This window comes from Poecilia formosa, unplaced genomic scaffold (assembly GCF_000485575.1).
Source record: "Poecilia formosa unplaced genomic scaffold, Poecilia_formosa-5.1.2 Scaffold10, whole genome shotgun sequence".
Lineage (NCBI taxonomy): Eukaryota > Metazoa > Chordata > Actinopteri > Cyprinodontiformes > Poeciliidae > Poecilia > Poecilia formosa.
The window spans coordinates 84,161-96,286 of record NW_006799949.1 but is presented as its reverse complement, the minus strand read 5'-3'; the positions used below and the strand labels follow the sequence as shown (position 1 = coordinate 96,286).

The following is a 12,126-nucleotide window of genomic DNA, read 5'->3' as shown; positions in this document are numbered from 1 at the left end:
GTGAAATTGAGTTTGACACCCCTGAGCTACAGGATCAAAGTGTTTTTCAGTCAATGAGTGGACCATGAGCTTCTCTGTATACAGAAGTCTTTTAGAGTGAAATATGTGGGTATATGACCAACAACTAAATCCTCGTCAAAAGTGGTTCAAACTCTGGAGCACAACACGTCTAAACCAAGGTTAAGGTTAAGTTTTCAAAAATATTGCATATTTTACTTTTTCCCAGGTTTTGCTCAACTAAAAAAAATAGCATTTTTCAACAACAAACCACCAACAAAAAATAATTTAAAAACTTCTAGAAGAAGTCAGAATAGTTATATTTTAACAAGTCACTGAAATTAATATTTTTAACTCCAAACATCACTTAAGTCGACACTTTGTTTCAAGATCAACACATCCCAGTGTTATAATTCGATGCTAAGCTCTTCAGTGTCACAATGCCAGGATTTTGTCTACTTGGATAATCATGTAACAATGTGCGTAATGCTATTAGAGGAGAGGATACCAGACTGTGGGTGATTACCAGCATACATAATGCAACGTCATCAGAATTGAGAGGTACTAATAATCTGGCCGAGCTCACACAGCTGGACGGATTAAAGGTACTGGGCTATTTCTGACGACCAGACATTGTGATGCAAAGACCCCGACTGACCGACCCACAGAGGAACAAGCCATCAAACAGAGTTACTGCTGTGTTGAGAATCCAGATGACTTTTCTAAAAGCAAACTTAATTCAGTAACAAATGCGCAGCTGCTTTGGTAATATGCACACTTTCCATGAAGGTCCACTTTTCTTGCATGGGTCCATTAAATATTCTCCCAAAAATCTTCAACATTCGGTGTATAAAGTCATACTCTAGTCATATTCTAATTGCTTAAAACATTACCTATAAGTGCTATGCTTTGGGCGCTATGAATGAGACAGGATTTGGGTGCTGCAGTGTGTGAGCCATTTGTTTATTCAAGACATTGTTTACATCATATTTCAGTACTTGCCTTTGTCTGGGGTATGTCTGGCCTTTGTGTGTGTTCGTTCTACACAACTCTCTCATGGATTAATTTTTGCCTCTTTTCCCTTTTATTGTTTATATTGTTGAAAAATGAGTCATATCTGAGGCAAATAATATTTGGACTACTTCAGATATTGATATTGGTTGCTCTGTGATAAAGCTTTGATGCATTTTGGTGTAATTATGGCAGGTAGGCCACTCCTGTGAAGCTTATGGTATGTTTGTTTTTTTCCAATCACTTGATAAACTGCTCAATATTTATAAGTCTAAAGCAAAAATGTCGTAGAATTAAGTTTTTTAAAATTTATTTATTCAGTCTTGTCTTTATTGCAACATTAACCAATATCTTATTTTCTTGAAACTGTGCAGACCTACTTCATAACTAGTGTTGCCATGGTTACCTTAATAATATCATTGCTAATTTAACTTAGTAATACTAAAATTATTTTAAAAAATACACAATAAATAAAATGAGATTCTTGTAGAAAACATGTCTTTTATGCAAATATTCTTTGGTAAAACCATTAATTTCTGCAAAGCTAAAGTGATGTGAATAAAGACATCTTGTTTCATCCTGTCCAATGTAATGTAGCAATGCAGTATGTATAATGTAAAAATATTCATTAATCTTAATCATAATGCTTAATGAACCTGTGTGTAGATTGGAGACTCCACAACCATTTCGAAGGGCTAGAAAAATGGAGAGATCTCGAGCCAGGTTGAGCAAGTCACATACCTTGTCGTCGTCCTCGCAGGTCATGACGTTGGAGAAGGGGATCTCGGCCTTAAACATCTTCCTACAGTGCATGAGCTGCACCAGCAGGTAGCACACCGTCTTGAACTTCATCCTCTTGGCTGGTTTGATGTCTGACAGGATAATCCCAGGAAAAATCTGAAAGTTGAGACAACAGGTGGTGTTAGCAATAATAGTAAACTGGACCTATTTTAACCCTTGTGTGTGCGAGGACTGAGGCAAACATAGAGGACTATGGCAAATGATACAAGTTTTACGTGTGTGGGGTCGCTTGGACCCCATTTCTACATACAAGGGTTAACTCCCATCTTTCCAGGTTCTAATATATTATATATAAGGCTACAAAATCTCGACATCTCAAGCTTTTGCTTGTGTATGCATGCTTGCGTATTTTTGAGGATTTAAAACACTATGACATGCATACACGCACTCACACACGCACACACACACACTGACGGTGCACATGTGCAGTGTGTGAGAGACAGTTTTACTACCCATGTGTACGCCAGCTTAGCACATGCTCTGTCTCTCCCTCTGCATGAGAGGATTATTATTACTGTACGACACTGACAGCTGTGGCACTTCTCAAGTTTTTGTTGGTGAGTAAAAAGGAGCATGAAAGAGGCGTTGAACCGTACTTTACGTCTGTGCGAAGGCACAATGAAGAATGTCTCGATATGGTGCTTCTGCAGGAAGGCGTGCCTCTCGTGGCCAAAGCCTGGTTCCACTTCATAGTCTCCGTTCAAACACTCCAGGGTGGTCCTCGTGATGTGCACCTTACTGGGAGCAAGATGAAAGTAGTTAGTGTTAAAAGTAGCCGCTGAGGTCTTAAATCATTTCCTTCCTCATTATTTTTATCAGGCTAATAGCCCCTCGGTTTGCTCAAAACTCTTCACAGTAAGAACATTTTCATCCTAATGACTCATTTAATTTTATCTGGAGAGGTAAAATCTTATCACCCAACATAAAACATTGGACCAAACTGGGCCAAAGAGATGACCTCATTTCACAGTGTTTTTAATGCAAATCTCCTTGTTACTGTACATGGGTTTTCGTAAACTGAAATTTATTACCAACGCTCAGCCCTGTTTTGGTTCTCGATGCTGTATTTTTAGAGGAAAAATCCCACGAAGGCTTTAAATAATTTCAGAACATTATGAATAATGTGACTTCAGAAGGAATAAGACATTTTATTCATATCTTTGGACATGTAGCTACACCAGTTGATTTAATATAGTCTCTTTGATTATTTTCCAAAGACAAAAAGGGGCTCAGAACTCGTTCCTGAGGTAAGTCCTGTCCCACCTTCAACCAGTCAGTAGCATCTGTTGAATTCTGGTCATTTTTTAGCAATATTTCTCAACGAAAAAGACCCCTTGAATAAACAGAAACATATTGCCAGTATCATCAAAAGACACCTAATTAGTAAATAATCACTATGGCCTCAGAGATTTTTTAGAGAACATAAGGGAACAAACAACATCATAATCAGGTCAGGGATTAAGTTGAGGAGAACGTCAGACCAAAGTTTATCTGTTTGACATGTATGTTTGAACAAAAAACAAAAAATCTCCACATCATTCTGTCCGCCTAGAATGAGACTTGGTGCCAGCAGCATCATGCTGTGGGGCAGCTTTGCCTCTGCAGTGACAGAGAATCTTTTCAGAGTTGATGAAAACTGATAAAAACAGAAAAAAACAACAACAAAAAAACCATTGGAGCAAAGCTTGATCCTGTAGAGCTGGTTACACTGATGATCAGTTAATCCAGTGCATTTGATTAGCAGCACCTGGCTGCTAATTTCCCTTTCAAATTGAGTTGTAGCCGCAAGGGCATAGTTATTCCTTTTTTCATACACAGCTTTTTGGTTTCCTAATTAGGAAATCCAGCTGCAGTCAGCAGTGCTTGAAGTACATCGACATCTGGCTAATCTTATTCATTTCTGACTCCCCATAATTCTTTATACGGAACACAACTTAAATGTAATTGACACATTTTGAACACAGTTTTTTTTTCCCCTTTCTTTTCCCTGCGAGTGCTGCTTCATTTCAGCCTGACAGGTTCTGACAGGCGGTACTGACCCAGGCAGCCCACCAGCCTCCATCACATTTGCCAGTGTGACATCGTTTGACCAGACATCGTACTGCCACTTCCTCAGGCCCAACACACCACACAGGACCCGTCCTGTATGCAGCCCAACACGCATGTTCAGGTCCACTTCGGTTGCTTCCACCACTGACCTGTTGGAAGACAGAAAACATTTCTGTAACACTTTATTTGAAGGGGCTTGAATAAGACTGTCATGACACTGTCATAAACATGACATAGCACATGTCATGAACATGAATAAGCCTTCATGAATATTTATGACTGTTGTCATAAAGCGTCATTCGGTAAATTATGACACTTTTAATACAAAGTTGACATTATTCAAAATGTCTTTGTTATGACAACTTGACATTAACCAAGAAATCATTACTGATATTAATTTGTTATAAAAGTATTACTGATTGCACTTTAAAAATTAGGTATCTTTATGTTATTAAAGGTAAAGTTTAAACAGTAATGATTTCCTGGTTAATGTCAAGTTGTCATAACAAAGACATTTTGAATAATGTCAACTTTGTATTAAAAGTATCATAATTTACCGAATGACTCTTTATGACAACAGTCATAAATATTCATGAAGACTTATTCATGTTCATGACAGGTGTTATGTCATGTTTATGAAAGTGTCATGACAGTCTTATTCACCCCCCTTCAAATAAAGTGTTACCAACATTTCAAATTACTCAAGATAAATGGAAATGATCATCGCTAACGCCGAAAAATTCTGATCACACACTCCTTCGCAGATTTGTAAAAGATTTGTTCATTTCAAGTACCACTTTTTAAAACTAAAATGTAACTTGAATAATTTTAATGCTTTAATGAAACTAAAAAGATATAATAGAAATAATGGCTAAATTTTGCTCGCACCCACCTTCACTGTGGCTTGGTTCAGCCTTAGTTAACGACTGCATCACTGTTTAATTTGGAAATAAAAGTCACTTCATCTCAGCGTGATTTTCTAGAAAGTATGAAACGTAAATTTATCTGAAACTGTTTTTAACTGTTTAAACAGTGCTGCATCACTCTCTCTCTCTCTCTATATATATATATATATATATATATATATATATCCATCACTTTTAACTTTACATTGCAGCTCTTTTACAGTAGGCCTATAGCACAGTCTTACAGCAAAACCTTTCCTCTCCAGTGAACCACCTCAGCTTTTCATTGATATCTGTCACTTTGACGTGACGTGGAGCTGAAGAAATTTGAGAGCAGCAAAGGCTTTACAAATGGTGGGTTTGTGTGTTTATACAAAAGGAATGAAAAAGTAAAAGTGCCAGCCAAGTTAAAGGAGGGATCTCTCTCTCTCTCTCTCTCTCTCATCCACACACACACGCGAATGGGTGAGTATGCACAGCAGAAGCCTGCCTTCTGAGATAAAGCATTCCTTCAGCTGCATCCCTCCACTCTGACACAGCAGCAGGGGACAAACAGGTCAGGTGAGTGTTCATTTGAGACAACAAGGTAAAGGTGCCATTTATTTGTGTCAACGTGCTTGAAAGAGAATGTGTGCTGGTGTCCGTTTTTTTTTTTTTTCTTTTCAAGGTGTTTTTGGTTTCTCTGTAGTTTGGGTCTTCTTTAAAATTACTACAGAGACCAAAAATCTTTCAGGTAATCTGTCACATACAGAAACACTGCCCTTCGTCCTTCAGCTGGCTTGAGCTGCCAGTCAGCTGTATACGATGCTGAGGAAGAGGAAATCCCTGCACCCCCAGGTAAAAAAGGGAAATGTTTGCAAACACCACATATGAATGTTTTCACTTTGAATCAGTTGGTTTGGTTTGGTCTGTGGCCATATTTGTCATATTTTATCCGAATCCATGGGTACAAATGGTACAAACAATATAATGCATTTGAATTAAATGACACTGTGCAGTCATTTGTGAAAGACAACAATAAGCCAAAGAGCAAGAAGATGGCAACTATGACACCCCCTTTAAAAATTGTATTTTACATAATTTGTACATGTTTTTCAAAACTCCTCCAATAAGTACAGTATTTTGTATGTTATTTTTTGTAAATTTGGGGTCAGATTTAAATAATAATATATAGAATGAAAATTAGCAGCGTCTAGTTTTATTTTACAATTATTGCAAATAAACCGTTTTGTTTATTTGTTCTTCCCTGAGACTAAGCAAGGTAACTAAGATCTAACTCAAACTTTTTAATCATGGTACTCTTACTTTTATTTTAACTTCTCTTCTTATTTTCATGTCTGCTGACAAAATCAGTTTTATACTTTGATCAACCAAACAGTTGACTTTGTCACTGAAAACAGTATAATTTTCTTTATCTAAAAAAGATTTAGATTTGGTTTTCAGGAACTCGTCAAACACTTGTAGAAACTTGGTTTCTATCTGAGATCATGTACAATAAAATATTTGAATTTCCAGAAATCTCAATTAACTTTGTTGTATTTCTCTTTTGGGTACATAAACCTAGAAGAACATCTAAAGACTGAAATTAAAGGAACTGAAATTATTCAGTTGAGACAATTTATTTAAAACAAATAAAAGTCAAAGTGAAAAGTTCAATACATTATTGTCCTTCAAAGAAGAATTAATCACTTTCCCTTAACCTAGAACCCGACGGACCCACCAGTGGGTCCAGCTGCCACGTGACCTCGGCTCGCTCTGTAAACAAAGGCTCCACGTGCCTTTAATTTTCTTTTTATTTTTTATTATCCGCTAAAAGAGGCTTTAATCTTTCAAAAACTATTCCACATAAAGGTTTTGCCCAAAATGTTAAGATTTATTTATACCCCCTGAGGGTGTAAGAGGTATTAAGTAACACCTTCTGTGATCCCACGCAGGCCTGTCAGGGATGAATTTGTTTTCACTGTGGGTACTCGTTACTTACGCAATTGTATCAATCATATCCAATCCCATCTCCACACAGCAATGGGCATGGTCTGCCTTGGGTTGTGTAAGTCCTGACACACAATAGTAACAGTCCCCCAATATTTTTATGCGTCTGCAGTGATTCTCCTGCAAAGACATGAAGAAGAGTACAATTGAAGACTTAAAACATGAAGCACTTAGTTCAGTTCTTTGGAGAGACCAATTTATCCAAATTTTAAAACATGCAATATCCTTTAAAGTGAAGTGGCTTCATAACCAATGAAGAACTTGTTTTTCATGATTGGCATGATGTCAATGAGCAAAATTGCTGCGGAGCAAACATTTGGCAATTGCAAAATTATTGCCATTTATACAAATAAGAATTCACTTACAACTTTTAGATGAAGGTGCTTACATGTGTTGTGCACACATCTAAGTCAAATAATGATGTAATTAGCAGGACATTGCAGAACTTGACAGTACACCAAATGGCGTCAATATTTTCAATATTTTAGATTGGTGAATATTTAGCCACAGCCATACTAAGTCACAGACCTTTCAACTTCCAACTAAGGTTGGACGTAGCTTAATATTCAAGCATCATTACCAAATGAAAACAGAATGACAATGACAACTAAACCACATCAGCTGAAAAAATATTTTTTCACACTCATAAATACCGTTTTTTAATATTTTCTGTGCCATTATCATTTCTTTTATATATTTTGAATTCTGAAAAAAATATTTTAAAACCCCTAATTTTTTCAATAAGTCCCAGTTCCAACTTTAAGAACCAAGAACTAGATCAGAAATTTTATATCAATATGTGTTGTTTCACCCCAACAACTCAATAGTTCATTGACTCACATCAAAAAATTTACGTTTCAAAATTGCTTCTCTTAGTTCAGTTGAAAACAAGGAAGAGGCAATTAAAAAAAAAAAAAAACACTGGACAAAATTAAAATGCTTCTACATTTGTCAGCTAAATCTTCAACATCAACGAACATCAACTCCTTCCACCTGACACATGACTGACGCAGTCTACAAGCTGCAGCTGCGCCCCTGATCATGTAAATCAGAAATGGTGGTTGTGAAACAATTTGTGTGTTTGTTGTTGGGGCCAACTCTAATTGCTCCGACATGCTCTTGAAGTAGAATCCCGCCCACACGTTCCCCCGACAGATCTTTCTATTTGTCACAGAGCACATTGAGCGCAGAGCTGTTGAAGTCAGAACACGTACAAAAATAAACTCACACCTTAGCAGCACATTACCAGTCAAGAAAACACAAACAGCCGCATTCTTACATGCGAACACCCTGTACTACACTGTACTTCAATTTGGTTTCATGCACAGGGTTCCCTGTCTCACTCGGTTATCAGACATAATGATGGCAAACCCTACAAAGCTTCCCCTGCAGGCAGCCTGTGAGTGACAAACACACATACGTGCACGCAAACACCCACGTGCACACAGATATAGGGAGGATTCATGGCGACTGCAGGGTGAGAGGCAGAGATGAGAAGAGAGAAGATGGGGTGCTCTGGTTTTCTGCTCACGGGAGCAGAAAGATTTTGGCGTGGGAGGATATGAGAATTCGGAACGTGGATGATTATCCCTGCCCAAGGATCAGAAAAGTGTGTTTGTGTGTGCGTATTTGTGCATCTGCATGAGAGGAAACGAGAGAGAAGTCGTCAACTGACAAAAAGATACGTCTCAGGAGAACAGGAGCATTGTTTGCTTTCCGGGAAAAAAAAAAATAATAAAAAAAAACATTGAGAGTTTAAACCTGCTGACTTAGAGGCCAGGGTGATGCATGCCTGCCTTCAACCGTCACCTGGTTGAAGGTTTTGTTTAGGTTTGTATCCATAGTGGTTAAGTTCAGTTTAAACCCTGAGGGAACAAATGTGTCGTGTAGCGTACAACAGTCAAGCTCAGCAGCTGTGACAGAGCTGGTTTCAAAGCAAATTTCTCTCTGGCTAACGCGACAGGGTATAAATCTCAATTAGGATGCAGCTGCTGCACACATGCATGCAATATATCCTCATCACAAGATGTGCATAATGTGAGTTTGCAGAGCATTAGTTCAGTGCTAGTGAGTCACATATCACCTTATATCTTGCTCTCTCTGCCCCTTCAGTCAGTCTCCCTACGTTAAGCCCTGACTGATTGCGGCAATGGAGAATTAACTCAACAGGGATTATCCTGCAGATCATGTGACTTTTCCCATGTGCATGTGCATGGTTGTTATAAAATACGAGTAAAATCATCTGATGAGATCTTCTGGCCTTGAGGCAGGAGAGGTTAGGAGAAAGTTCTCAGTGAGAATTTATTCTTATGATTTGTCTGGACCTATATAAAAACAGCATTATATCTGCACAGCACAATTAAAATAAATAATTATGCCAAGCAGTGATGGGTCAACCAGTAAATTATATGGACAGGAGCCAGCTGAGGTGACATCTGGCTAGCATGACTCCTGGATGCTTCTCTGGTGAAGTGTTTCAACCATGTCCCACTGGGTGGAGACCTAGAGGAAAACAAAGTATACACTGAAGTACTGTTCTTCTCAGCTGACCTGGGAATGCCTTGGGATTCCCCCGAAAGGAGCTGGCCCAAGAGACTGGAGAGAGGAAAGTCTGAAGTAAGCAGAAGAGGGAGGGAGGATGGACGGACGGACGTCAGATAAGATTTTTTTTTTTTCAACTACTCATTTTCATTCAAAACTTTTGTTTATATCAACATGTGGCACTGCAAATGAATGAAATAGACAAATAAAGAGGAAATGGAGTCAAACAGAAATGCTTGCCTGAAAGAATTTAAGTGTGGTTTTAAATAATGGAAATGACATTTGGTAGAGAGCCAAGTGGAGAGAGTGGAAAGTCGTGCATCTTAAGGCTTTCAAGCTTGTTTTTGTTCTTATATATCACTCAGTGTAAAGCTGTGATCTTCCTCGAGCGTAGGCATTTTCTCAACCAAGTTCAATCGTCCTTATAAACGGAGGAGGCTTTTCATTTCACTGCCACTTCAGATGCACGGCTTTTAATGAAGTTCTCCTATTAAAAAGTGAACGTCACGACAGAGAAAATATCCTTCTGTTCAACAAGTAGTAGCAGAATAGACCTCCTGTTTAGCAAGTTACAGACTTTACTGCTCATAGCAACAAGATGAGCATGGCGCAGACATAATGAAGCGGCTCGCACAAAACTAAAGCTTTTGAGGTTATTTGATCAATCTGGACTATGTTAGTTAATACAGGTCACAAAATCATGATTGTTTTTCTTTGGCACCACTTTTTGAGTTTTAATCACGGTTTTATGAAAATGTATTCAGTGTAGGCTCACATAGTCCACACAGTCACAAGAATCTTGGCCAGTCAAAGAGTGACTCACGGGATCTTCTTAGACTGTTTCAGAAGATTTAATACAGACCTCACAGCAACACATTTCCATATAAAGACAGAAGCAAACCCACAGAAAAATGTGTTTCGCATCAATTTATAAAAGAATAATGTGAACACTTGCTTTAGGATAGCAGTAACTTGTAAAGGACTGGCAACCTGTCTAGAGAGTTATCCGCCTCCTGCCGTATCACAGCAGGGATACCCTCCTCCCTGCAGCTACAACCAAGACAAGACTTCTTCAGAAAATATGTGGATAGATGGAAACAACGAAGGCGATGTTGTGAGGTTTTAATTTATGTAAGTCGATGATGTCCTCTGAGGTGACCGAAATGGGAACGTGTGTGGCTGTGTGTGGCTCATGCAGTTTTAATATGATTATAGCGGTCTGCCGGCAGATAACCTATCTCTCACCTAATCTCCTTTCCTGGAGAACAACACTGCATTGGCTTACTGGTGCACAGTGTGTGCACGTTAACAGTAGTCTCGGTTGGGCCGCGTCTCACACACACACACGTTTACGCACTCGCACTTAAACAATCGTCCTTTTCAGCCCTCATCTCTCCTCTGTGAAAATCAGCCTTCTCATCTCCACTTCTTGACCTTCTTCAACTCCTCTTCCTCCTCCTCAGTGTCAGTCAGTATCTCCATCCTCACTTTCACAATTTGGATCAATACATACGTATATGGCTTGGTATAATAAATGAGTTCCAGGGCTCAATAATACATTCAGTTTTCTTGGAGACGAACAGCTTACTGAAACACGAATTCACTAGCTGCCTCCACGGCTGTGGGCTGAGCAGGATGGCTCAGTGACATTACTTCGTAACAAAAGTTATAGAAGAAAGTTTTCAATATTTATTGTCAGCTAAAGTGCACAAATAACACTGCAAAAAATCTGCACCCCGAGCACAGACAGTACAAATAAACTTCAGCTCTTGCAACAGCCCCAGAATTACCTGAATAAAATAAAATAAAATAGAAAGAATTGTTTGGATTTGGAATGTGTGGACAGTTTTAAACTACATTCTTATTGTCAGCAGACAAAATAAATATGAAAAGCTCTTTAGAAAGCAATGGTAGAACTATGCACATTTCAGATATGTCCCAATATCATATTACATTTGTTTAACTAATTGGAAAAGAAACTACTAAAACAGACCAAAGAGTAGCAGATAGTACAGAAAGTTCTGTTGGGTTGCCAAAAACTTGGTTCTACCCAAGTAAGTTGGGTAGAACAGTTTTCAAAGTTGCTGAGTTTTCAAAAAAATTTAAAGGGTTTATGAAAAGTGTTAACATTAACAACTTATTGCATTTTGTCAGATTACAAAAGCAAAGCTTAATGATGGAAAAATGTCAGTTTTTAACATTTCTTTACAGACAAAGGTCTGAAAAAATGCTGTTTATGTGGTCTTGTCTTAGAAAATAAAACTTTGGCTTGTTTACTGGGAAGAATGAACTGATAATAAAGGTTCCTGGTGATTTTCTTATGGAACTGGTAACGGAGGTTTCAGAGGAGATGTTTTTCTTCTCCTTTCACAGAAACTCCTTTGAGCCGGATTTGATTTAGGGACAGAGGAAGAAATTAACCAGAGATGGGTTAATAACTCCCTACAGGATTAAGGTGAAAGGCTCTGTGTACCTGACTGAAAAGACATAAAAGAAGAATTATTTGTGTTAAGTTTCATTTCTTCTTCCTTCTTCTACCTCTTTCTAGCCTGATCTCGGATTTTTCAAAATAAAATATCTAAAGACAAATGTGCATTTCTCTAATAGACTCAGTGTTTCACTAATTAGAAAAGAATATTTAATTATAGTCTCAACCCATTGAAATCCATTCAAGCCACAAGTTTCAAAAGTTTCCTGTTTGCAGTCTGTATAAATACAGTTGTTCTGTGAAGGAGAGGACAGAGAACATGAACCATTTTTGACTAAAATGTTAGAGAAACTTGTTCTGGATCACTTAAACTCATTTAACCTTGCAGCATTCCAAAACAATACA

At 38.1% G+C, this 12,126-nt stretch overlaps 1 protein-coding gene across 1 annotated transcript in view; it reads right to left on the bottom strand.

Annotated features, from left to right (window-relative positions):
* The window catches only part of adcy1a (adenylate cyclase 1a), a 55,923-nt gene that overhangs the window by 27,103 nt on the left and 16,694 nt on the right, over positions 1 to 12,126 (bottom strand). The window contains exons 5-8 of the mRNA XM_007540787.2: positions 6,745 to 6,872; positions 3,849 to 4,007; positions 2,406 to 2,547; positions 1,750 to 1,905 (exon numbers count right to left, since the gene is read on the bottom strand). Of these exons, the coding sequence (XP_007540849.1) occupies positions 1,750 to 1,905; positions 2,406 to 2,547; positions 3,849 to 4,007; positions 6,745 to 6,872 (585 nt within the window). The remainder of the gene's footprint in view (positions 1 to 1,749; positions 1,906 to 2,405; positions 2,548 to 3,848; positions 4,008 to 6,744; positions 6,873 to 12,126) is intronic.